The sequence below is a fragment of the Schistocerca cancellata genome, chromosome 2 (genome assembly GCF_023864275.1).
Source record: "Schistocerca cancellata isolate TAMUIC-IGC-003103 chromosome 2, iqSchCanc2.1, whole genome shotgun sequence".
Taxonomy (NCBI): domain Eukaryota; kingdom Metazoa; phylum Arthropoda; class Insecta; order Orthoptera; family Acrididae; genus Schistocerca; species Schistocerca cancellata.
In genome coordinates, this window is record NC_064627.1 from 1,050,358,855 (window position 1) to 1,050,386,286 (window position 27,432).

The following is a 27,432-nucleotide window of genomic DNA, read 5'->3' on the forward strand; positions in this document are numbered from 1 at the left end:
CACTGTGCCTCACACAGGTAAATACAGCACTGTCCTTGCCTCTCCTCGACCAACGAAGGAGGTGGCCATGCAGATTTGTGACCTCACCTGCAGTGCCACAGTCGTCAGATCGGCCAGCGCAAAGATCGCCCGTTCAACCTCCCCACGTTCGCCTGCTCACTCTATGGCTCACCCTTCATCTGGTTCTGCTAAATCTCGATCCCAAAAGTCAGACACCAAGACTTCCAATAAAGAGCCTTCTCGTGAAGATTTTTTACGTACCCCAACTTCACAACCATCGGTTCCGCCTTCATCTAAACATCCTGTTTCCAAGAAGGCTAATAAGAAACCCAGTTCCTCTCCTCCTCCGCCACGACGTGTCTCGTCTACAGCACCACCTGGCGGTACCGCCCTCGGCAGTCTTCTGTGTCGCCGAGGCGCACTGCTGGCGGCCGATCAACCGGCCGATCGCTGGTGGCAGGAGCTGCTCCTGAACAACCTATGGATCAGGATCTTCTACCTTCGGCTGAATGCCGTTCCACGCTGTCGGTCGCAAGCTCTGAACAGTCGTTGAGTTGACGGCACCCTTGGTCACATTGTTCCATTTTCTGTTCACCCTATGTCTATTGTCCACTGGAATATCCGCGGCATTCGAGCCAATTGGGATGAATTGTCGATCCTCTTACGATCCTACTCGCCGGTCACCTTCTGTCTTCAGGAAACAAAGCTGCGTCCCCCCGACCGCTTTGTTCTCCCCCATTTTCAGTCAGTCCGATTTGATCTCCCCTCTGTTGAAGACACTCCAGCACATGGAGGACTCATGATTCTTGTCCATGATACTCTCCATTATCACCCAGTCCCCTTTAACACTTCCTTCCAAGCTGTCGCTGTCCGTCTTTCTCTTTCTGGATACACCTTCTCTCTTTGTACTGTATACATTCCATTGTCCACACCAATGGCACGAGCTGATCTCCTTCATCTTCTTGGTCAGCTTCCACCCCCTGTTTGCTGGTTGGGGACTTCAATGCCCACCATCCGCTTTGGGGATCTCCACATCCTTGTTCGCGTGGCTCACTATTGATAGACGTCTTCCACCAAGCGGATCTAGTTTGCCTCAACACTGGGGACCCTACATTTTTGTCTGCCTCCACGACAAATTTCTCTCATTTGGACCTTGCGGTCGGCACTGTTCCGCTAGCTCGGCGCTTCCAATGGTTCGCCCTTGCTGATACACACTCGAGTGACTACTTTCCATGTGTCCTTAGATTGCAGCCAAAACTGCCATATATGCGCCCGCGACGCTGGAAGTTTGCCCAAGCCGACTGGACACTTTTTTCGTCTCTAGCGACATTCGATGACCGTCACTTTCCTAGCGTCGACGATGAGGTTACACATATTACAGACGTTATTCTTACAGCTGCGGAACGTTCAATACCACGCACCTCCGAATTGCCCCGGCGTCCCCCAGTTCCTTGGTGGAACGAGGCATGCCGTGACGCAATACATGAGCGGCGACGTGCTCTTCGCGTTTTCCGCCACCATCCTACTTTGGCCAACTGTATCCGCTATAAGCAGTTCCGTGCGCGATGCCGTCATGTCATCCGCGGTAGCAAGAAGGCAAGCTGGGACTTCTTTACTAGCTCATTTAACACCTTCACTCCCTCCTCGGAAGTTTGGAGTCGGATTCGACGGTTATCTGGCGCGCCTAGTTTCTCCCCGGTCTCTGGGCTCACTGTCGCACATGATACATTAGTGGACCCCGTCGCAGTTTCTAACTCATTGGGTCAACACTTTGCTGAGATTTCGAGCTCTTCAAATTACCCGCCAGCGTTTCTCCCGAAGAAACGTGCAGCGGAAGTGCGACCTCTTGCTTTCTCTTCTCAAAATCGCGAAAGCTATAATACTGTTTTCTCCATGCGGGAACTCCAACATGCACTCTCTTCTTCTCGCTCCTCCGCCCCAGGACCGGATGGTATCCACATCCAAATGTTGCTGCATTTATCATACCAGTCTGCTTTACCTCCTTCGCCTTTATAATTGAATTTGGACCGACAGTACTTTTCCCAGGCGATGGCGGGAAGATATCGTCGTTCCTGTTCCGAAACCTGGAAAGGACAAACATCTCCTCACTAGCTATCGCCCCATTTCTCTCACTAGGAGTGTCTGTAAGGTTTTGGAGCGTATGGTGAAATGCCGTTTAGCTTGGTGGCTGGAGTCCCTCAGTCTTTTAACACCTACCCGATGCGGTTTCCGAAAGCATCGTTCTGCAGTTGACCATCTTGTTGCTCTCTCCACTTATATCCTGAACAATTTTCTCCGGAAACGCCAAACAGTAGCAATATTTTTTTATCTTGAGAGAGCATACGATACCTGTTGGACAGGCATCCTCCGCACACTGTCTCTTGGGGCTTTCGAGGTCGGCTGCCCCTTTTTCTTCGCCAATTTGTGGCAGAGCGCATGTTTAGAGTGCGGATGCACACTACTCTCTCCCGTACTTTCTCCCAAGAAAACGGGGTACCCCAGGGCTCCGTGCTAAGTGTTGTACTGTTTGTCATTGCCATAAATCCAATTATGGACTGTCTCCTTCCTGATGTCTCGGGCTCCCTCTTTGTGGACGATTTTGCGATCTACTACAGCTCTCAACGGACCAGCCTTCTTGAACGACGTCTTCAAGGATGTCTCGATCGCCTCCACTCTTGGAGCATCGAAACCGGCTTCCGCTTTTCTCCCAGTAAGACCGTTTGTGTTAAATGTTGGCGTCGCACGGAGTTTCTTCCACCTTCCTTACATCTAGGACCTGTCAACCTTCCGTTTTCGGACGTCGCTAAATTCTTGGGTCTCATGTTTGACAGAAAACTGTGCTGGTCCTCCCACGTTTCCTATCTTTCGGCTCGCTGTCTGCGATCCCTCAACATCCTCCGTGTCCTGAATGGTACCTCCTGGGGAGCAAACCGAGTGGTCCTTCTCCGTCTCTTTCGCGTCTTAGTGCGCTCGAAATTGGACTATGGAAGCATAGTTTAGTCCTCTGCTCGGCCGTCTATTCTTCGGCGTCTCGACTCTATCCACCACCGTGGATTACGTATAGTGTCTGTAGCTTTTTACACCAGCTCTGTGGAAAGCCTTTATGCTGAGACTGCTGAACCTCCGCTGTCCAATCGGCGAGCTGTCCTTCTGAGTCGTTATGCTAGCCATCTGTCTTCCATGCCTGCTAATCCGGCCCATGACATTTTTTTCGACGCCACCTTGGATTTAGGGTATGCAGGCCGCCCTTCCTCCCTACTACCACCGGGAGTCCGCTTCCGTCAACTGCTCCATTCTCTTTCCTGTCGCTTTCCTAAAATCTTCTTGACAACTTGGGGTACAGCACCGCCTTGGCTCCGTCCCCGGACCTGCCAGCTCCATGACCTTTGTCAATTTCCCAAGGATGGTACCCCTTCACTTGTTTATCGTCGGGCATTTGCTGCTCTATGTGCACAATGAAGGAAGCCACATTTATTTACACTGATGGCTCAAAAAATTCGTTAGATGTAGGGAGTGCCTATATTGTTGGCGACACCCCAAATCGATTTCAGCTTCCCGACCAGTGTTCGGTTTATGCTGCGGAGCTTTACGCTGTTCTCCAGGCTGTCCAATACATCCGTCGCCATCAGCGGATACAGTATGTTATCTGTTCAGATTCTCTCAGCTCTCTCCTCAGTCTCCAAGCTCTGTACCCTGTCCGCCCTCTGGTCCACCGGATTCAGGACTGCCTCCACTTGCTCCACTTGGGGGGCGTCTCCGTGGCGTTCCTCTGGATCCCAGGACACGTTGGTATCTGTGGAAATGAGGCGGCCGATATAGCGCCCAAGGCTGCAGTCTCTCTTCTTCAGCCAGCTATTCGCACGATTCCCTTCGCTGATCTACGGAGTGTTTTATGTCGTCGTGTTGTTCTTTTATGGCACTCACATTGGTCGACACTTCCCAATAACAAATTGCGGGACTTGAAAGCTCTTCCCTGTGCTTGAACCTCTTCCTCGTCGTCGGGAGGAGGTAATTTTAACTAGACTCCGGATAGGGCACTGTCTTTTTAGCCATCGACATCTTTTAAGTGGTGATCCTCCCCTACTCTGTCCCCACTGCTCTCAGCTGTGGACGGTAAGACACCTTTTACTTGAGTGCCCCTATTTTACTCCGTTACGCGCCCGTCTACAGCTGTCGCCTGATATGTCTTCCATTTTAGCAGATGATACGCGCTCAACCGATCGCGTTCTCGAGTTTATTAGTGCCAGTGAGATGACGTCAGTCATTTTAAGCTCTTTTTGGGGACAACCAACCTCATTCTATAGTGGTTTTTAAGCTTTCCTTCTATTTTTAGTTCCTCCAATTTTTTGAGTTTCGTTCCCATTGCTGCTGGTTTCCAGTTTCGTTTTTTTTACCTTTTCCTAAGTCACAGACCGGGCGTTAATGACCGTAGCAGTTTTGCGCCCTAAAATCATAAAAAAAAGTTGAGAAGGATGGAATTTATGTAGAGAAATGAAAATATTGTTCATAAAGGCTGTATCTACACATTGCAAAACTTTCAAACATGTAGAATAAGATGAATATAAAAAAATGGTGTGCATTTCTTTTGGTGTGACCCTCGTAGCCGCGCGGGATTAGCCGAGCGGTCTGAGGCGCTGCAATCATGGACTGTGCAGCTAGTTCCGGCGAAGGTTAGAGTCCTCCCTCGGGCGTGTGTGTGTGTGTGTGTGTGTGTGTGTGTGTGTGTGTGTGTGTGTGTGTGTGTGTGTGTGTGTGTGTGTGTGTGTGTTTGTTCTTAGGACAATTTAGGTTAAGTAGTGTGTAAGCTTAGGGACTGATGACCTTAGCAGTTAAGTCCCGTAAGATTTAACTCACATTTGAACATTTGACTCTTGTATCAACTATTAAGATTCCTGTCTGAAGAGCCGGCCGGTGTGGCCGTGCGGTTCTAGGCGCTTTATTCTGGAACCGCGTAACCGCTACGGTCGCAGGTTCGAATCCTGCCTCGGGCATAGATGTGCGTGATATCCTTAGGTTAGTTAGGTTTAAGTAGTTCTAAGTTCTAGGGGACTGATGACCTTAAAAGTTGAGTTCCATAGTGCTCAGAGCCATTTGAACCATTTGAACCTGTCTGAAGAACATCCAGTGTACAAATACCAACTGTGGCTTATCAAATAAAAAGAGCTGACCACTCTAACAAAATACCAAAAATGAGCCAGAAACCTCACTGTAATGTTGTTTAGTGCACTCGCTGTGGACGATATTGGCGGCACACAAAAGATTCACGCTACACGTTTTGCAGCATATCAAACATGACACTTCGAACCGTTTCCAATACATGGTCCATGCTATGTCCCGTTTCCGGTGCAGGTGTGCCAAATACCTTGGTCTTAACATGTGCCGCCGCCGCCTCCCCCCCCCCCCCCCCCAAAAGGAAAACGGAGCGATAAGGTAATGTCTGGCAAACTTGGCGGTCATAGCATTGGGTCTTTCCTTCCAATTCTCTAGCACGGAAATTCTTCACCCAAAGAATACCAGCTACATTTTCGCCAATGAAATGGTACGCCATCTAGGTGAAACATTAGATGTAGCTGCGTGTCTTTGAGTACAGCGCAATTTTGAACCATATCCCAGTGCACAGTACCAGTGTCAAATCTTCCATATAAGAAAAATGGGCGAACGTCTTCCTCATAAATTACTTACCACACACTGGTCTTCGGGATACCCCACATGTACTGCCTCTCGTGCCTCGGCTTATTATTACCCCAAATATGCACTGCGTGTATTTATCACGCCAGTTAAATGAAATCGTTCCATCTCAAAACGCTATTTGCTGTAACAAATTTTTATTCTCTTCAATATTGAGTAACGTGTTATAAACACTTTGTTCCTTTTTCATAATTACCTGGTTTCAGTTTTCAGTATCTGAATTTTGTAAGCGTACAGCTGGAACCGTTTGCCTAACACCCTGTGTGCTGTTGTCTTCCTTATCTGTGATGGTTCTCTCGCTGATCTGGAAGGCGATGTAAGTTTTCGGGATACGGACTATGACCTGTTAATTGGTGCACCATACCTTCACTAGGGCAATGTAGTGCAGTTTGAGCCTGTTCCTCATGCTTCGGAATATGCTGTAAAAAAGCCTTGCAGTGCTCCTAGTGTCCCTTTTAGATTGCCTTTCATCTAGCTTCATGCTCGTAAATGTCTTATCAGTAATACGCGTTCCTGTGATCTCTAACAAACGATCATATTCCTCAACCCTCAACCAAAACAGTGCTGCCTTGCAACGTATCACGATCTCCATTGGACATATCCCTAGGATCATCAGGTAACCGTCTGCAGGTGTAGTGTCAGACACCGGTGAGCCTCAGAACTACACTCCGCCGAATTCGTCGCAGTATGGTTTTGTAGCTGCTCAGCCTAAGGCGACGCCCAGAAGCTGGCACCGGAGCCCACAATGACGTTCAAGATCGCTTCGTGATTTTACACATAACTCGGGCTGCTTTCTCAGAAACAGATTTTACGTGTTCTAGAAAGTTTCTTTTCTCGTCTAGAAGTGTGTCTAAATATCTGCGAACTGTGCAGCGTTTTAAAGGTACTCCGTCGAGCCTCAGGGAAGGGAAGGATTTGTGGCAAGATAGTCTTCCCTTCAGAAGTATTTGTTGTGAACAGGTATGGTCAATTTGTTGCTCTTACACCAATGCTACATCTAAACCTTTCCCTCAAGACTCGCCCTGGAGTCTGCGGACGCAACTATTAGGATGTCATCTACGTATGAAACAACTTCCTCAGTAACATTTGCTCCGTCTAACAGATGTAATAGGGATTCCATACCAAGATCCCAGAACAGTGGACCACTTATGGAGCCTTGAGAACAGCTCTTGGTAGCCTTTCCGATAATCTTGCTCCACCACGCAAGCCACTGGACGCTACGTCTACTACAAAAATGTACAAAGACCAGTAACTGCTGCCATATCCACAGGAAAATGGAGCTTATTGTTTGTACTGTATGGTTCTTGCAAACGAACTATATCAATAATCAGCTCGTCAATTAGTTTCTGTATTTGTCATTGCCAGTTTACTTCGAGCAGCATTTATCTCTAGTATCTTCATCCTTGCACGTGTTTAGATTGTGAACAAAGCATTTCTGAGGGGGAGAGCTGAGTCAAAACTCATCCCTACGCTTGTACAAAATCACGTACAAATACCCAATATCGAATGGTTCATTTCTTCTTGTGAACACCTGCCGAGTTCACGTAATGGTTTAATCTCTGTTGGCAAATTATTTACTCTCAAAAGAATCCTGTTTATGCTCCTGGTGTAGGATACACAATAGATTTTCCTGTACGATGCCCAGCTCTGATTATATGTCTAAGAGCAACCTGCAGTAAACTGGGATCCTACAGACGACGTAACTATACAGCAGCTTCTAAATTATTATATTTTGTCTGTGCGCTACTGAAAATCATTTTTAGTAGGGCTCTAAACGCTATAAATTTTTTTGTATTTAATAGGACAACCTTACTTCCACTGCACTTCACTATTTTGCCGTTCTTATACTCATCAGTATTATCGCGATCACCACACTCAACGCGGTAATAGGTGAGGCTCTGCAAATGAGGTTGAAGCTGTCTCGATGTTATCACGATCATCACCGTCTTTATCATACCCTTCGGTAGGAGTTCCATGTGAATGCAACGTCGGGGCTGGACAAAAGACAAGTCGGGAAGCCTCCCGTTGTAAGCGCTGCTGCACCAGGAACATTCCGTCCTTCAGCAGCCCCTGCAGCTTGGGTTGATCCTAGTGTTCCCCATATGGTCTCTCCGTGAACGAAGTTCACAATCTTCACTTAGTGTGATTTCGCTTGTGATGAGGAACTGCCCTCTTGGCTCGAGGACAGGTCGTTACGGGTTGTGCTGTCTGTGTTACAGCTTCCTGAATGTTCAGCGTCACTTGCACAAAATTGCTGTAGCTGAAGTTCATTAATCATGCAACAAATCTTTGTTTGCGTTATTACCCATTTAAGACCATAAGTTCCTTTGCAACTGCTGTCTCTAATCTCTTCTGCAGTACCATGTCGTCTCTGGCAGTACACTCCCAAGCTGCTGACACCACGCTATGGCACGAAGCAAATTCCTGATTACTGTCGACGATGACTTGTGCTTCTGTTCCCTGTGCAACATTTCTGTTCCTCGATTTACGTATTTTTTATATGGAGTTGACCAAAAAACGTTTGCTTCTATTTCAGATGGATCCATAGTCTGTCCGAGCTATTTACGTTCTAAAACCATTGCATAAGGTGCACAGTCTTTTCCATTGGGGGGGGGGGGGGGGGTAGCATTTCCTATCCCTGTTGCGACGATGGATGCAGGCAGGTTTGTCGTTGATTTTTGTGCACACACTGTCCTGATGGCGGCCTGCTCCACAGTGGGGGCACACTCTTCCTTCAACTAATGGATCTTCTTGGTGTGACCTAAGTCACAGCATTTATAACTTTTTGGCACGTCCACATAATTATTCATTCCTAAAGCACGGAAACGAACATACACCTTTTGTTTTTGCATTAGAAACTTACGAAGGCAAAGAGTGACTTCCATTACGTGATTGACATAGGTTTTCTCTCGGGGGTCCGCTTCGGAATCCGTCTTACCTCTTCTAAACTGCTTCTTTTGCATGTGCTCATAAAAGTTAAGCTCATAAGTATCTTAGAGACGTTCATTGTCGTCCACTTCCTTGAGCCCATTGTACCCAATTAGTAGTTGCCTCTTCTTTTTCGGTGCTTCACATTTAATGCTACGTATCTGACTTGCTTCCTCTTGAAGCTTTCTGACGTCAACATTTTCCTTTTCCACTATGACAGCGCTATTGATTGTCCGGATTGGTTTGATCCGAATATTGTCTATCTTGTGTTTTATTGCATCAGTAAGTTTCTTCCTTGCATCCTTGCCATCATTGTTCTCGGTGGAGCTAATAAAGTGTGTGCTGGTTTTCTTGTTTGATAATTTCTGTATCTTAGCTGTTGTACTTAGCTTTGGGTTTTGCGAAGCTGCGACGGCGTCATATGAATGAACAGACTTAGTCGCTTTCTTTATCTGGATAGGAGGTCTTAAACTTCGCAAGAGATTTAAATATTGAACACCATCCCTTGTTTGAATTAATGTTTTTTATGCAGTACAGTACAAAAATTACCACAGTTAGTAGCCAAACGGTTTCTAATCCCTGCAGTCACCGCTTTGTTTATATTCTTGACTTCCTCTTGAAAATTTTAAGTTCTTTATTGAACTCCGCCTTACAATGACATTTACTGTGACAATAATAGCACTCAGCATTATTTGTGTTCACGACAGCTTTGCCTGACGTACTTTGTGAACACTGCCTTCTACCCTTTGTGATTAACCTCAACAGCAGCGAATGCAGTTGCCACTCCATCAGTCTGCGACACACGTTGCCATTCTTTCAGTAACTTTGCTGTAAAATTGTCGAAAAACTGCCATATTTGTCACAGTCACAACCAGTTACAAACGAACCATATTTCACCTGAAGTCCATCTACATTTTCAGCGGTCTTGGCTTGATCCCCCACTAGTTCACCATCAGCATGTGACTATGCTAATATTTCAACTTAATATGTTGCCCAAAAATATCACAATGCGATATTCTTTAGTAAAACATATATTGTCTCAATTATTATTCACATATGGGCCCAATAGGACCACGCGAGGTAAAATCCATCAATGTCGCTTTGGATGGTTGTCGAAATTTGTTTCATCCTTCCAAAATGAAGTCTCTTTCATCATACCACGAGGTTCCAGTCAGTTTTCTAAGTTCCCTCTAACCGACTTTTCAATCAAATCTTTCTCGTCTGAATGTTTTTCTATCTGTAACGTCAGATTACTTTATTACAAGTTGCTGTTCGTAAATAATTATCTGAAGTCGATTCCACATAACATTTGCTGTAGCACACGACATGAGTTTGCAGGTGGTCAGATTCCATACCAGACGAAATAAGCATCTATAAAGTTCCGTGCATTTCTGCCTTCAGCTAGCCTTACTTTACCTGCTTCAACAATGTCCAGCAATATCTCAGCACAGAAGATAATTTACCTTTAATAATTCCATAATTGAAAATTACCTCCATCTAATTTTTGGATTCTGAAAATCTTAGTTACACCTTTTAGATTTTCACTTTCCAAGTTAAAAGGTTATATGTAATTTAACTCACTTGAAAACACTGACGTGTAGAAAAATAAGACCTTACCTCTGCACATAAACGTTTTCCTGGGTCCGTAACCTGGTAGACTGTAATCAAGTTCAGAGTTTGTGATCAAATTTTATTTCTTGTATAAAATAAGGCGCTTAAAACTTATGATGCAAACTGTATACAATTAACAATAACAGAAAAAGTATGCAATGCATGTAGTGCTAAGGATGTAAATACATCAGGCTTAGTAAAGAAAACATTCACCTACATTCATATTAAGATAATCAGCGCAGAAGATAAACTATGCAACAACTTATTTTGCTTCGTACAAAAGTGTTTCACCAAGAACCCACAGCTCAACCAGTTAACTTTGTTTACAATGTAAGGATTGTATCAGTATTAAGAGTCTCGTCCATGCAGTGACTACTTCTATCATATTTGGCACTGTGCAAATCGATGAAACATAGGACTTAAAATTGCCGAAAAAATCTTTACATGTGATTTTGTGGCGTCTGTGGCAGTAGTATCAAACCAATAACTGAAGTGCTGTTGCGAACGTCGAATGAGCTGGGACATCTAATTACGATAGTCATAATTTAATGCCTCTCTGTTTCACAGGCGTTCCCTTGGAAACATTTACAAGCTAATGGCGCCCAGCGGAGATGCTCTGTTCACGCTCATTGCGCACACTCATCTCTACACGGTTTACTACCAGATGGCGCAGGAATCTGACTGGAAAGACTCCATGCTGGTAATTGAAAAATTTGTTTAAACTACTCCTGATGTTATAAAAACATTACACGAAGATGAAACATTACATTAATAGTTAAAGCTGAGGGTTATTAAGAGAAATAGTAGTTCTTTACATCATTTTCAGCAAACTCGTATTGTATATTATATGCTTCACTTGCTATAAGAAATACAGAATGGTCAAAGTTAAACCAATTTTGAAACTGCGCACTAAGCACCAATTTTAACAATATGCAACGGCAACCAGTATGCAGCTCACGCAGTTTTATGACGCATAGTAGCCCGTTTTCTGTGGATGCACATGACGCTATGAACCAGCTTCACCAGAAAGGAGTCCGTAAACAAGCGTGCGAAGATACTTCCTGTAGTAGCCATGAGCCGCGCGGGATTAGCCGAGCGGTCTGAGGCGCTGCAGTCATGGACTGTGCGGCTGGTCCCGGTGGAGGTTCGAGTCCTCCCTCGGGCATGGGTGTGTGTGTGTGTGTGTTTGTCCTTAGGATAATTTAGGTTTAGTGTGTGTAAGATTAGGGACTGATGACCTTAGCAGTTAAGTCCCATAAGATTTCACACACATTTGAACATTTTTTGTAGCCATGAAAGGAATAATCTCTCTACTTGGACTCTCTCTACTTATCAGTTTGGATCTTTCTGATCCTCTTCTTTGGTCGCTCAGTTACACACATAACTAGATTTTTGTTGTTGGATAGTACGAAGCTAACAGAAGTAAAATTAATGATAAACTACCACTAAGCTAGATTAGCGCACTAGACCAGCAGTGAAATTTACGTGAACTTCAATAATAAGCAGATAAATTATTTCAACTAATCGCAAAACACAGTGAAGTGATATTCCAGACAGGGGTTAACATCCACCTAGCTCCCATGGGGTGAAGGCGGGACTGAAAAGGGTGGCAACATTTATTTAGGTATGTGATGAAAATTAGCCTTTAAATGAAATACTTAGCTTCAGATACTCTTATTCTCTTTAATACCAACAACATACGTATTTAATTAAATAGCAATATATTCTGGGAATATTTAGTGTAGAATATTTTTATAATTACCATTCCGAAGGTAAAATTTCATCTAGACCATCCCTAGCGACAGTGAGGCAGTAGTTTGTCAAATTAGTAGCAGCCCACTGCCCTCCATCCCTGTTCCCCATGGCTTCAGTATCCTGATAAAATCGCTTGCCATGTTCACCAGAAACGGCTCTGCAGTTTTCAGGGAAGCAGTCGAGGTGACATGCCGCGTGGTCTCAGGCACCTTTCACGGTTCGTGCGGCTCCATTTCAGAGCCGTATTATAGCTATTTTTTTCATAACAGCACAGTTTACGCACGGTCTCCAAGTTTGTATTCTCATTCCTTAGGAAATAAAAACAAACATTTTGATGCTTTCCCAGGCAGTCTTCTCATCGCCATGTAGGATATAATCAAATTCCTTATCTCTGGAAAACATAAGAATCAGTGGGCCAAAAAAGATACGCTCTTTGACTTTTAATTCGCCAAATTGCAGGAACTTTCCGTAAAGTGCTCATCGGCTTGACCCTAGAGATCTTTTCTTTATAAAAATTTTCATAAATTATAAAAAATTAACATTAGAAAAAACATAATGAAAAATTATAGCTACCACCTAGAATACTAACTGGAGTAATGTATTAAAGTGATATATCCTGAGTTCTGAATAACGTTATTATTTTTTATTATGATTATTTATTATTATTTATTATTATTATTTATTATTATTATTATTTATTGTTGTTGTTTCCATATTTGTACATGTCAATTTCGTTAACTTGCCTTCTTGAATGAAAACTTTTCAAATCAAAACCTTATTGTTTCAATTTTGCAATATTCATTATCACTATGGTAACGGATAACCAGCAAATTCCCTACAATTTACTTTTTCACTGATGCCTGAAGTTTTTGTGTGATAACATTGAAACCATAACATCAGTTACTTTTCGGAAGATACAGTGCATTGATATTAACTTTATCATAATTAGCAGGGACATCTTGCCCTTTAATGTTGGATATTCCCACAGAAATATCCCATGTTAATTCTTAGACGAATGAATGCCACAAGTGACCCGAAAACCCATTAATAGGGCAGTGTTTCATGTTACTGCTTTAAATATTTTACGCAGCTCTAAATTAACAAAAACTATCAGATTTTTATGACTAATTTATAAGTGGTCCTATGTCCATCGTCCAAAACTCTTTGCTCATACACAGGTGTCTTGTTTCCAGGATGTGGACGTTTACGTGTCTCCATTCTATAAGTCTCAAAACGACTTGCAAGAGCTGGTGTCGCTGTTGAACGAAGCGGGTTTCCAGGTCCAGCGGTGTTGGGCGGATCAAAAAAAGTTTGTGTACAACACGGAGGAGCAGCTCAAAGGTGAGGCACCCACCAGACACTGGTACAGAATTCGTGGCCACCCTCTTCGGCAGAAAACGTGACTTCGTGCGCTGACTGACACAAGACGGAACGTCTCGCAATGTTGTTTGTTATTCAGTGATCGTGACTGATTGCCAGTGGAGAAGATGAAGCAAGCTCTGGCACCTATAACTTCCACGCTCTATAGCGCCGTTGGGTGACACTTTGCGGACATGGGTTCCCTGTCTCGATTTGTTACTGAAGACACTCTCTAATTCCCTTGAAACTGATCTCAACATTTCTGGCACACCCTGTACAGTGGTAAATCTATCAATGTGTTTAACTGATACTGTAGCTATTATTGTGATTTATTGATAGAGGATATTGGAGAAAACATTGACTAGAAGTCCTCTAGCAGTGTATCACACCAGAAATCGAATGCACGACAGCCATTAGCAGACAATGTTCTGTTAACCCTGTTGTTCCGTAGCATCAGCATGTTTCACTACAGCTTTCACTCCGCTGCTGAATTTAAGACTGATAATACTTCCAGTGGTAATGCTGCCCAACTATATGTACGTAGACGTCAATCCAGAAGGTAACTTGACGTACTTCTATTGGTTTCCGTTCCTCCAGTAAAGATTCCTCAGATGTTCACTAGTATCTTAGTTCAAGACACTGTCTCAGAAAACTTCGAAGGCAGTGACATGATGGACTGCAATGTTTCCCAAAAAAGCTACAAAACTGCTTAATTTCTGTTCAAATGTAGCTCGGTGGCTAGCAGATGAGTACATCCTTAGTTATTCTTTTCATAAATCAAAGTAGCATAGTGTTTCCCCTATTACATAACTGTAGTGTGTGGCTTGTGAACTGCAATAACGGGAGTATTCAGGAAATTTCCGTTAGTGAAGCAGCGCTTTTAGAGCATTCAGTTACTCTTCTCACAAAATCTTAAGTGACCAAAGTAGAAACAATGATACAACAGTGTGGCTTAGTGCTCAGCGCCTAAGGCGGAAGCTTCAAAAAAATCTCATTAAGCACTATAAATGCTAAGTGTGGCCACAGAATTTGAGATACAACCGGAGAGAGTTCAGTGGAATTGGCAATTCACCTAACTCATTGGGAGCATGGCGAAAGATGATTACCGCGTCGCCAGCAGACCTTTTTTGTTTGACAGTGACATTTTCTTAAAATAACAAGGCGCAAAGTATAAAAAAGACATGGCTTCTCTTACTGGGAAAATAGTGAAACCTGATACAGCTAACTAGTGTAGCTGCAGAAATATGCCTTTACGTAGGGACTTTCAGGGAGATTACTTTCTCTCTCTCTCTCTCTCTCTCTCTCTCTCTCTCTCTCTCTCTCTCTCTCTCTCTCTCTCTCCCCTCCCCTCCCCCCCCTCCCACCCTCTCTCCCTTTCCACCCCCACCCCTCTCAATAGTTGGCAGTGGAAGAAGGCAACAGCGAATCTGACGAACAGTGAGGAGAGATAGGAGAACATTACTAGAATCTGTGTCGAGTTACCAGACCCACTGAGGATGGATCTCTAACGCGGGTGTTGTGTAAGAGGGGCAAGACATAGACTTGAAGACATTAATGCCCTCAGGGGCTCAGCATTCGTTTGCCGAGTACGGGCTTGTGAACCCCGGTGTCCTGAACTGGGGACTGGTAAGCGCCGCCAGTCTCCTGTTACCGAAAGCTCTGGGCATGCTTCAACGACCGCTGTATGGTGCGGCATTGATACGTTGTGCGTAGCAGGGAATGGGATCTTGGTTTGACCGCCTGGATCGCGAGGATGGTAAAAACCTCTATAAAAAACCTCAATCTCAAGGTGTGCTGCGAGCTGATGAGATGCGTGGCTTTTGAGGTGGAACAGTCGTTAGCGGGCAGCCTCTGCGAAACCTGCAGCGACTCAGTTGTATAAGGGCTACTCAGGCACATGGGGGCTCTAAGTGGCTCATTGTTTCCCTAGCTGCTCGTGGAACCGAGATGGAACCCTCGAAATCATCTTCTCCTCCCAGTGGGAAGGGCGTACTGCCTGGGAGTAATCACACCCAATGCTCCAAAAGAATAAGGGAGACCAGCCGTCCTGGTAACCTGCATCAGTTGAATTATACTAACAGGGCTCAAGGAGTCCTAAATTAAAACGTGTTTTTGATCATTAAGAGGAAGGAGGCGACGTTTAAGTGTCCCTCTTCTATATCCATAAAGGCTTGGAAGGACTTGTTGGAAGCCTGAAGTCTATTAAGTGGCTGCGGAATAGTTCCCTACTGGTCGAGACTAACAGGGCAAAGGAGGTGGAACTACTTACGAAGACATCCGAAGACAGAAAAATTGGGTGAATATGAATGTAACTGTTGAACTGCATAACTCCCTTAACTCTAGCAGGGGTGTGGTCACATGCACACTGTGGTGCTGCAAATGCCAGCGTTTTGGTCACACAACTGAGTTTCGGGGGTAAGCAATCTGTGGGAAATGTGGAAAGACGGCCCATGAAGCTGGGATTGAGTGTCCATCTCCAGCAGTCTGCATTAACTGCTCTGGGAGCAACTCAGTCTGGAGCCGAGTCTGCCCTTTATGGCAGAGGAACGAAAAATTCAGGAAATAAGTCACCAAGCGGATCCCCTATGCTGAAGCCAAAAAGGAATGCAAGGCGACGAAACCTCCCGTCTTTACCACTTACGCTTCCATGGCGCAGAAACCTGTTGCTACGGTCGACGCCTCGAGGCAGACGACGTCCAGTGTACAACCATCCACTGCCAGCACTTGTACTTGCATGTGTATATGCCAAGGCAAAACGAGTAAGGATACAGCGATACGAGCAGCCACCACAGAAAAGACCAGCAACGGTTCCGTAGTGAGTGTGAAGAAGGCGCACGGCAAGCACAGTGCCTCTCAACGCTCCCTTTCCTCCTCGTCTTCGAAGGGACAGGTGCGGGGAAAGGTGCACGACGTTCCGGTCAAGAGCTGTCCCGAGCGCCGTCAGACAGCATTCTTTCACGTCTGACAGATAAGAGCATCATGGAGTTAGATGCCTTGGCAGACCCTCCACTCCCCCTCGCTCTACAAGTGCTTCATTTTCGTAGTGCAAAGATACGGTAAATGAAATCTACATCGATGAAATGGCTCCCATCCTAGAGTGGAACATGCAGGGATTCAGGACGCATGTGGAGGAACACCGTCTCAGGGTAAACCACCGTGTCTCTCTCTAGGAGACTCATTTCCCTCAATCGTACACCCCTGAGCTCCGAGGCTATGTACTCCACAAAAAGAACGTGAGTGGAGAGATAGCTAGAAGAGGCGATGGTGTTTTCGTCAGAACCAACTACCATTCCTCGACTCTCAATTAAAACTACTTCACAAGCCGTTGCTGTATAAGTGCACGTGCGGTCATCCATTGATAACGTTCCATTTACTTGCCCCCACATGATGCACTTGATGAAGAGGCTGTAACCGACCTTCTCACACAGCTCCCCCACCCCTTCATCCTCTGTGGCGATTTTAAAGCTAACAATGTGCTTTCGGGCTCTGCAACTACCCCAGGGGTAGAGCAATTGAGATGGTTGTCGTGTCGTCTTGCACATACTTGCTAATTGCGGGACAGAGCACTCACTCTTGCACAGCAACTGGGTCGTTTTCTGTTACTGATCTCTCGCTTTGCTCTCCAGCCCTTGCTCACACAGCTCAATGGAAAGTCGATAATGAATTGCAGATGGAGTGGAACCCGAAAGGAAACTGCCGTGATGGGTGCTCGGTGCAGCAGACTGGACACTTTATAGCCAGTTGGCCCAATTCGAACATTGTGCGAATGTCGAGACATGGGTGGATCATATTACCGAAATGATCCACCACACCGCTGCACCATCCCTTCCGCAGTCCACAGGACAACAAAGAGGCAACCTGTCCCTTGGTGGACTGCCAAATACCACTCTGCAATCAGATCCAGGCGTGCGGCTCTGCGTAGGTTCAAGTGTTGGCAAACTGCAGAGAATCTTGCAGCCTTTCGAGTGGCGAGGGCAAAGTGTAGCCAAATTATTCGAGAGAGCAAGAACAGGTCGTGGCAACAGTTCCTGAACACTATTAATCGTTCCATCAGAAGTTCCGATGTGTGGGAGGCCATCAGGAGAAATATGGGATAGGAGGGTGTGGGAGGGCGCAAGGGGGAGGGAGGGAAGGGAAACATTGAGCAATACATTTTTGTAGTTTCTTTGCAGCATTTATTGCATTGAAAATTGTCTTTGCTGCAAATTTCATGTAGCTATCTCTTGCGTGTCATACATTGAAGCCACTAGCATTTTGGGGTCTTTTTGTTGTAACAATATCCCTTACACACAACTATCGACTTCGTCCTCAGGAGTGGAGGATGCTGAAGATGAACTGTCCTTCCTCTTCTGCCGTAATTTTCCTCCTTTCGTTAACTTCGGAGCAGCCTCTCGTCTCAACAGCTACCGTTTCTCCACCATCGTAAGGACTTCGTTGTTTGCTTCTTTCTTGCAGTTTCCTTGGGCGTGTGCGGCCTGAGATTAGGACTAACATCCGCAAAGGAAGTTACCGCACCGTTGGTGATTATTGTAACTACTGCCGGAGGGGCCTTGATTTCGTGGTTGTAAGTCAAAGTATCATTCATATTGTCAGAAATGGTAAAAAAATGTTCTGGAACTTTTTGTGGATCGTAAGGATAAATTCTGCATTCAGAAAATCCCACGCTGCCGTTTCGTACAGTGGCTGCCGTATTCCAAGCAGCGTACAGCGAAGACCCAAACTGAAGTGTGGTGGTTCTGCGGCCTGCTTTCGGATGGATCCAGTTGTACACAGCCTGCTGCTAAAATGTCTTAAATTACTTGAACGATCTGTCCAGGGGCAGCAAACAGTGAGTTGTGTGACTTGAGAGGCATAGCAGCATCACTTCATATTCAGATGCGAAATACAGCACAGAAACATCAGAACAATGTGATCTGTGACGATCTAAAATTAGCACCCTCCCAGGCTCTTTCCGTGGGTCCTCGGCCAGTGAAGCCATTTGAGCTTACATACGCTGATTCCTTGTTCATCCGAACGACGAACCCAATGGCATCCCATCTTCAAACTCGGCCTTCTTTCTTTGACATTTAAAAATGCAGCATGGTGACAGAAATCTCACTTCCACATTGCACATGCCTCTACCGGTGGTGGTGTCACCCTTCTCTCCTGACATGATGTGATGGACATCATGGGCACCCCTCACTGAAAGGACAGTCCCTGGGCCATTATTCAACTGCAGAATACATTCATCTACACCGTAAATCTTGCCTGGATGCCCTATCAAGCCATTTTCATCACATACTTGCAGTGGCAGATTGAAGCAGTTCCCAACTTCAGCGCGGTTCATTCCCAACATCCTTACCATCGAAATTACCTGCGACTTTCGCATAGTTACATCAAGATGTCTTCTCCAAAATAAGTGCACCCAGTCGTAACCTGTAATTTTCGTTTCTTTGTTGAAGCATTGGGCTATATTCTTCACGGCAAATGAAAAGGCCAAACATCGGATGTCTGCTCCAATAGGTGGGAAACGTGTCTTCTGAAGATACTGAATATATTTAACAAGACTTTTCTCATTTTCTATTCCGAAATATCCTACAAAAAAAGGTAAAGAATATTGTAAAAGAGACTTCATTTAAATCACACAAAAATTTATTAAAGAATAAACATCACTGACCTGAGGGTTCGGGCAGTCCTTTCACAAAATTTGTCTCAAGACTTCAATGTCTTGCATGGTATTCCAAATGTTTTTTCTGCGTTCCGTGATTTCATTGAGCCACTATTTACTGCTTCACAAGGCTTTTGCACATAATCTTCTGACCAAGCTACACGTTGAGTTTTATGGTCACACGTTCTCCCCATGATCTGTTTTAAGACGCGATGAATAACTAATGAAACCTATGATTTCCTAATACGGTTATTAATCATGTTACGTTCAGTTTATGGCATTGTTTACATTTACACTAAACTGGTGACTTCTACAGATCACCAACGTTCCTGTCATTCAAAATGCCGTATTTAGTGTGTCGATTTGAGTTGTTTCATGTTAATTCAGCGACTTAAACAATTATATTATCATGAATGAGCCATCATTCATGAAACTGCATCTCTTTAGTAAGTCGCATCTCATCGCACGCAGTGGGAAAAGGTCACAACGATGTCTTCTTTCTTTGCGGTTTTCGCCTGGTTTTTAATGCTAGAACGTGCTCCCCATGATGTGCACGACACAAACATCTCAGCATTATCACGTTTAATCTAATGAATTCGTCGCCAAACCTTAAGAATCGACAGCGCAACATTGTGTGTACTCACGTCGGTCAAAACCCCCCAGGGAGCACACCGCTCATTGGCGGGTTCGTGCTTGGCTACCACATCGTTACAGCATCTTTTCCCTTCCATACTGCGTGTCTATTCTCTTGCTGTTTTTCCTCTCATGTCTGGTCTGTTTTCGGAAATGTATTCTGCATTTTCGTTAGTCAGTATCAGAACACTCTCCACTGTTCCTTTTTTCTTTCTTTATTCACCTTCTCCTATCCTTCCTCCGCTTCGGCGTTTGAGACTGAGGTTCCTTTTTTTCATCCGCCTTGTGAGCTCCTGAGGGCCGGCCAACGAGTCTAACGCGTAACAGGTGACTGGATAACGCATAATTCCCAGCCCCGGGTCGAGAGGTAGGATTCGCACGTACACCCTTGTACAGGCCAGGCCCAGGGAGGTGTGATTGCCTCAGCTGCTACCTTCCAAAATTACTGATTGGTACCTCTGTCAGGCGTTCGGGGGGGGGGGGGTGAACAATCAACTAAGACTGTTGCGCCCCCTTCTGAAGGGGGCCCCAGTTGGAAGGAGGACCGCGCCACGCGCCACTGGAGACGCTGGCAATCATGGGGATTTTCTCGCAATGAGCCAATCATCTTCACAGTCAATAGCTACGAAATGTAAGCGGAATGAGGCTGACAATTCAAAGCCCCTCCTAGCTGCACCAAGGGTCCTTGTTGTTTCGCATACTGAAGAGTCAGCCATCGCTACGGTAAATCCGTTTATTATTCAGAAAGGTACTGGCGCAGTTGTTGGCCCTGTGAAACACTGCTGTCGTTTATACAACAGCACTTTGCTATTGGAGACTATTTTTGATTCTCAAGCACAACTTCTGCTTGGAGCTTCGCTTCTTCATGGCTGTCCTGTTCGTTTTGAGGCCCATCGAATGCTGAGTTCTTCCTGTGGCGGTATTTACACGAGGCTGCTCTGTCGTTTGACCGAGGCAGAAATCCAAACGTACCTCTCTGATCAGGGTGTCATTGCTGTCTGTCGGGTGATGAAAAATGTAGATGCCTCCTTAGTGCCCACTCACTCTCTTTTTCTCACTTTTGGTAGAGTGGTTCTTCCGTCAAAGATCAAAGCAGGTTATGAAGTTATTCACAGTCAGACCGTATATTCCAAATCTGATGCGCTGCTACCTTACTATCGTTTCAACCACACTCGAGAGTCCTGTTACACCCACCCAAATGTGTAACCTGTAGTAGGGATGCTCAACAGAGCGATTGTCCTTCTCCTCATCCTCATTTCATCAACTGCAATGGCGACCGTGTCGCCCCCCTCCCTCGAATGTCCCGTGTATCTCGATGAGCGTGCTGTCCAGTACATCAGAGTGGCGGTAAAAGTGCCTTACTTGGTCGCTCGCCAAGTTGTTGGCAGAGTTGAAAATTCTGCATTCTACCCTCTGGTACCTACAATACTCTTCTCGCCACCTCTCGCTCCACGAAGTACATGGCCGCGCAGACATGCGTCCTCAAATTTAGCTCTGAGGTTGTGAATTCGTCCACCGTCATGATAGCATCCCTGTCTCCTTCAGCTGGGCAATAATCCACCAGACTTTCGTCTCATGGCGCGAAGTCACCAGCTACATATCGGCAGGACGGAAAGAACAGAAGGAATACTCTCGTGAAGACTTCCTACGTCCCTCCAGCCAGCGAACATCTGAGTCTTCTTCTGCTAACCACAAAAGCTCTAGGAAAAACAAAGACGAACGGTGTCTCCAAATGATACTCGCCCGGCCAACCTCTATGTCGCCAGTGCGCACAACCAACCGTTTTGCTCCACTGGACTCCGCAGGCAGACAGCACAATAACGCGGACGTTCCAGAAGACCTCATGGAGCAGGGTGGTCCTGCCTCTGTGCTTTGTAGCAGTAATTCTTCGAAGGCTAGCACTCGTTAGCCGCCGACGTGACACACCTTTATTTTTCCTTGTCACGACTCCAATGGGATGTTCACGGCCTTCGATCCAACAAAGAGGATTTACAGCTGCTCTTAGCATCGCATATGTTCTCCGCCTTCAGGAAATGAAATTGCGTCCTCACGACTGCTTTGTGCTCACACATTTCTTCCTGGTCCGTTTTTACTTTCCCCCAAGGTTGACATTCCGTCTCATGGGTGATCGTGTTGCTCATACAGGATTACGTTCACAGTCCACCGATCTCCCTGTCTACCCACTTCCAAGATGTTACAGTTCGCTTCTTCCTTTCCCACTTTACCTTTCCCACTTTACCTTTTCCCTTTGTTCCATTTACATTCCTCCATCATAAGATGTCACCAGGCCAGACTTCCTCCAGCTTACTGGGCTGCTACCTCACCCCTTACTTCTACTCGCTGATTTTAATGCCCACCATCCCCTTAGGGTTTCTCGCAGAACCTGTCAGAGGCGCCCTCTTGGCTGTCATTCTTAATCAACTTAACCTCTTTTGTCTTAACACAGGAGCACCCACGTTCAATTCAGACACCACTCACCTATTCCTGTTCGGACCTACCCTGCTACACTGCCCAGCTTGCCCATCGTCTCGAGTGGTCTGTTCTTTTTGACATATACTCGAGCGACCATTTCCCTTGTGCTGTCCGTCTGGTGACTCCTAAGCAACCTCTGTGCACACCCAAATGACAGCTTACTAAGGCCAACTGGAGGAGTCTTTTTCTCCTCCTGGCGACCTTCGACCAACAACATTTCCCCAGTTGTCATGACCAGGTGGAATACCTTACAAACATTATCCTTACCGCCGCAGAACGTCCCATTCCTCGCACTTCCTCTTTACCACGCCGTGTCCCGGTCCCTCGGTGGACTGAGACGTGCCACGACGCAATTTCCGCACCGAGACGTGCTCTCCACGTTTTTAACAGTCATCCTACGATGGCAACGTGCATTCATTATAAACAGATGTGTGCACAGTGTCGTCGTGTTCTTCGGGATGGCAAGAAAGCTAGCTGGATTGCTTTACTAGATCTTTTAACTGTTCCACTCCCTCTTCTGTCTTGTGGGCCAACCTCCGACCAGCTCTCTGGGACCAAGATCCGTTCCCCAATTTCCAGGCTGACAGTAGTCAGACCCTATTGCTATCTTCAACATCTTGGGCCACCATTTTGCGGAGATTTAGGGTTTCTCCCACTAACACCCTGCCTTTCTCTATCGGAAATGAGCGGAGGTGGCTCGGCCGATAACTTTTTCTTTTCAGAATCGTGAGTGAGTGCTATAATGCAGCCTTTACTGTGAGGGAGTTAGATCATGCTCTCACTTCATGCCGATCCTCCGCCCCAAGGACAGACACTGTTAACATTCAGATGTTGCAGTACCTCTCTCTTGTGGGAAAGCACTTTCTGCTTAAAATATACAACCGCATCTGGGCAGAGGACACGTTTCCCAAACGCTGACGTAAAGCCACTGTCATACTCATATCGAAGCCGGTAAGGACAAACACTTTTCTTCTACCTACCGCTCCATTTCTCTCACCAGCTGTGTTTGCAAGGTGATGGAAAATATGATTCATGCCCAGCTGTTATGGTGGTTAGAGTTCCGAAATTTACTAACAACTGCACAGTGTGAGTTTCGAGCTCGGCGTTCTGCAGTTGACCATCTCGTCACTTTGTTCACCCATGTCATGAATGGTTTTCTGCGGAACCACTAGAATGTGACCGTGTTTTTCGATTTGGAGAAAGCCTAAGACACCTACTGGAGGACTGGTATCCTCCATACACTCTACGTGTAGGGCTTCTGTGGCCGCGTGCCCCGTTTCCTTCAGGCATTTTTAAAAGACCAAGTTTTCAAGGTACATGTGGGTCCTGCCTTGTCGGACAACGCTATTCAGGAAAACGGTTTGCCACAGAGTTCCGTTCTGAGCACTGTCCTCTTTGCTATCACCATTAACCCTATCATGGTCTGTCTCATGCTGGACATCCCCGGCTGCCCTTTCGTTGACTGTTTTGCCATCTATTGCAGATCTCCATGCACATGTCATTGAGCGGCGTCATCAGCGGTGTCGTCTTTACCACCGACAATGGCTTTCGTTTTTCCACTGATAAAACTGTTTGTATGAATTTCTGGCGGCGCAATTGGTTTCTTCCACCGTCTTTACATCTTGAACCTGTTGCTCTTCCTTTCGTTGAAGCTACGAAATTCCTGGGGGGCTTATGCTCGATAGGAAACACTCTTGGTCTCCCCACGTGTCGTACGTAGCAGCCCACTGTATGCAGTCCTTGGGTGTCCTGTGTCTCCTCACTGGTACATCCTGGATTGCAGATCGAACCACCCTCCTCAGTTTGTACCGGTCCCTTGTCCATTAGAAACTAGACTATGGATGAAACTTCCTGGCAGATTAAAACTGTGTGCCCGACCGAGACTCGAACTCGGGACCTTTGCCTTTCGCGGGCAAGTGCTCCACCAACTGAGCTACCGAAGCACGACTCACGCCCGGTACTCACAGCTTTACTTCTGCCAGTACCTCGTCTCCTACCTTCCAAACTTTACAGAAGCTCTCCTGCGAACCTTGCAGAACTAGCACTCCTGAAAGAAAGGATATTGCGGAGACATGGCTTAGCCACAGCCTGGGGATGTTTCCAGAATGAGGTTTTCACTCTGCAGCGGAGTATGCGCTGATATGAAACTTCCTGGCAGATTAAAACTGTGTGCCCGACCGAGACTCGAACTCGGGACCTTTGACTTTCGCATCTCCCATGTCTCCGCAATATCCTTTCTTTCAGGAGTGTTAGTTCTGCAAGGTTCGCAGGAGAGCTTCTGTAAAGTTTGGAAGGTAGGAGACGAGGTACTGGCAGAAGTAAAGCTGTGAGTACCGGGCGTGAGTCGTGCTTCGGTAGCTCAGTTGGTAGAGCACTTGCCCGCAAAAGGCAAAGGTCCCGAGTTCGAGTCTCGGTCCGGAACACAGTTGTAATCTGCCAGGAAGTTTCATATCAGCGCACACTCCGCTGCAGAGTGAAAAATCTCATTCTGTAGACTATGGATGTTTCGTTTATGCATCTGCCCGTCCGTCCCTCTTATGCCGTCTCGATACTATCCACCGTACCATCCGATTGGCCACTGACGCCTTGTACACTAGCCCGGTTGAGTCTTTCTATGCAGATGCTGCCGAACTACCACTGTCACTACTGCCTGACTTTCTCCTTAGCAGATATGCAAGCAGTTTGTCTGCCACGCGTGGTCACCCATCCTGTGTCTCCTTTTCCGATGACTCCTTTGATCGCCAGTATGGGAGGCGTCCCTCTTCTGTTACCTCCTGGAGTTTGCTTTCTGCTCTTGCTGCGGCAGTTTAACTTCACGCTATCTTCAGTATGGGAGGCGTCCCTCTTTTGCAGTAGGTGTGAACTCTTCACCATCTTACAAGGGAACATCCCCATCGCACCCCCCTCAGATTTAGTTATAAGTTGGCACAGTGGATAGGCCTTGAAAAACTGAACACAGATCAATCGAGAAAACAGGAAGAAGTTGTGTGGAACTATGAAAAAATAAACAAAATATACTGAGTAGTCTATGCGCAAGATAGGCAATATGAACGACAGTATGAAGTCAAGAGCGCCGTGGTCCCGTGGTTAGCGTGAGCAGCTGCGAAACGAGAGTTCTTTAGGTCAAATCTTCCCTCGACTGAAAATTTTACTTTCTTTATTTTCGCAAAGTTATGATCTGTCCGTTCGTTCATTGACGTCTCCGTTCACTGTAATAAGTTTAGTGTCTGTGTTTTGCGACCGCACCGCAAAACCGTGCGATTAGTTGACGAAAGGACGTGCATCTCCAATGGGAACCGAAAACATTTGATCACAAGGTCATAGGTCAACCGATTCCTCCACAGGAAAACACTTCTGATATATTCTATACGAGACTGGTGACAGCATGTGACAGGAATATGTTGTCGACCCACCTAATTAGTACACTTGGCGAATGGGTAAAAAGATTCTTCTACCTTGCCCGATTTAGGCTTTCTTGTGGATGTGATAATCGCTCCCAAAAAGTGACGAAAACATAAGAGTTTGTCACATAAACTAAAAATAAAAAGTTAAACTTTTCACTCGAAGGAAGACTTGAACCAAGGACTGCTCGTTCCGCAGCTGGTCACGCTAACCACGGGACCACGGCGCTCCTGAGCTCACATTCTCCTTAAGATTGCCTATCTTGCGCATGGACTACTCAGTTTGCTTATTTTTTCATAGTTCCACACAACTTCTTCCTGTTTTCTCGATCGATCTGTGTTCAGTTTTTCAAGGCCTATCCACTGTGCCAACCTATAACTAAATCTGAGGGGGGTGCGATGGGGAGGTTCCCTTGTTAGCTTCGTGTGGCGGCCCTCGTTCACCTTGGCCTTCATTCACTTCCTAAGGACTCTTCTCCAGCCTCGCTCTATCGCTTTCAGATTCACGACCTCCACATTGAATTTCGGGATAGTAACTTTGTGTACACTGATAGCTCTCGGATTGTCCGCGGTGTCGGGTGTGCCTTCTTCATTAGCGCAGACTTTTTTCGGTATCTGCTTCCGGAACACTGCTCAGTATTTGCAGCAGAGCTCATCGTCCTGTATCAGACCACGCAGTCCATCCGGCGACAGGCTTTTCAATTGCGCCATCTGCTCTCTCTCTCTCTCTCTCTCTCTCTCTCTCTCTCTCTCTCTCTCTCTCTCTCTCTCTGCTTCTTTCAAACCCTCTGTGTGGTGCACAGCGTCCATTCCTTAGTCCAGGGGGTGCAGGAAAGCTGTCACTTGCTCACTCTAGGTGGAGCTACTGTGATGTTTGAGAGTTCCTGGGGACGTCGTTCTGACAGCAGACGGGGCAGCTGAGGCTACTGCCAAGGCTACTGCCAAGGCTGCAATCCTCGTACCTCTGCCCACTAGTTCTTATATTCCCTCGGATGACCGCTGTGTTGCTGTCTGTTAGCAGGTGGTGTCACTTTGGCATCACCTCTGGTCCTCCCTTCATAGGAACAAGCTCTGGGCTATTAAGCCGCTCCCAGCGGCTTGGACGACCTCCTCTCGGCCCTTTCGCCGCAAGATCATTATTTTAACTACGTTGCGTATTGGGTACTATCTCTTTAGCCATCGCCATTTGTTAGTAGTGCCCCCTATCACTTTGTGCACATTGCGCCCAGCTTTTGACGATTCGCCATTTCCTGACCGAATGCCCTTTTTTTAATCGCTTACGTTCCCATTTGTGTTTGTCATCTGAGTTATTGGCTGTTTTAGCGAACGACGCGCGGACTGTTGACCAGTTTTTACTTTTTATCCGTCGTAGCAATATGGTGAAGGCCATTTAATTTTTAGTTCTGGACCTCCAATTCTCTATGGCGTATTTTATAGACCTTTCTCCATGTCCTTCTTTTTAGCAGTCTTCTCTTCCGTCGATTGGGATTGAAGTGTAGTCGTTTTTAATTCCTCTTTGTCTTCATGTTCTACAGTTTTGACATGGGCGCGTTTACCCCAGTTGTTTTTGCGGCCTAAAACAAAACAAACCTCGGTCAGAGAGTTTAGTTTTTCAGCTTCGACGATTAAACCCGACGAACACAGTTGATTCACAAACAAAGCATTCACAGATATTGGCTACTGGGTCTGACATTTGCGATGCTGCCATCTAGTTGTCAATTCATAGAATGTAATGATGCTCGGTTTTCACGCTGTGTGTTCCCCGTGGTTATGGCTTAAACTACAGCATTGTTGTTCAAAACCACAATTCAATAAGCCTTATCCAGCCTAAGGTTGGTCCGCACTGAAGTAACGATATTTTGACACTGAAGTGACGATATTTTGATTTGGTCCATTATAAATGGCTTGTGAAAGCCTGCGACTGTGAAACGGTGGGTT

General features: G+C 45.9%; 1 protein-coding gene and 1 non-coding gene across 2 annotated transcripts in view; both read left to right on the top strand.

Moving 5' to 3' along the window:
* Positions 1 to 27,432, top strand: part of LOC126160939 (juvenile hormone acid O-methyltransferase-like) — a 58,589-nt gene that overhangs the window by 29,018 nt on the left and 2,139 nt on the right. The window contains exons 3-4 of the mRNA XM_049916941.1: positions 10,795 to 10,927; positions 13,176 to 13,323. Coding sequence (XP_049772898.1) covers positions 10,795 to 10,927; positions 13,176 to 13,323 — 281 coding nt within the window. The remainder of the gene's footprint in view (positions 1 to 10,794; positions 10,928 to 13,175; positions 13,324 to 27,432) is intronic.
* Positions 24,442 to 24,516, top strand: Trnal-caa (transfer RNA leucine (anticodon CAA)). Its single transcript has one exon. It is a non-coding gene; the product is annotated as a tRNA-Leu (tRNA).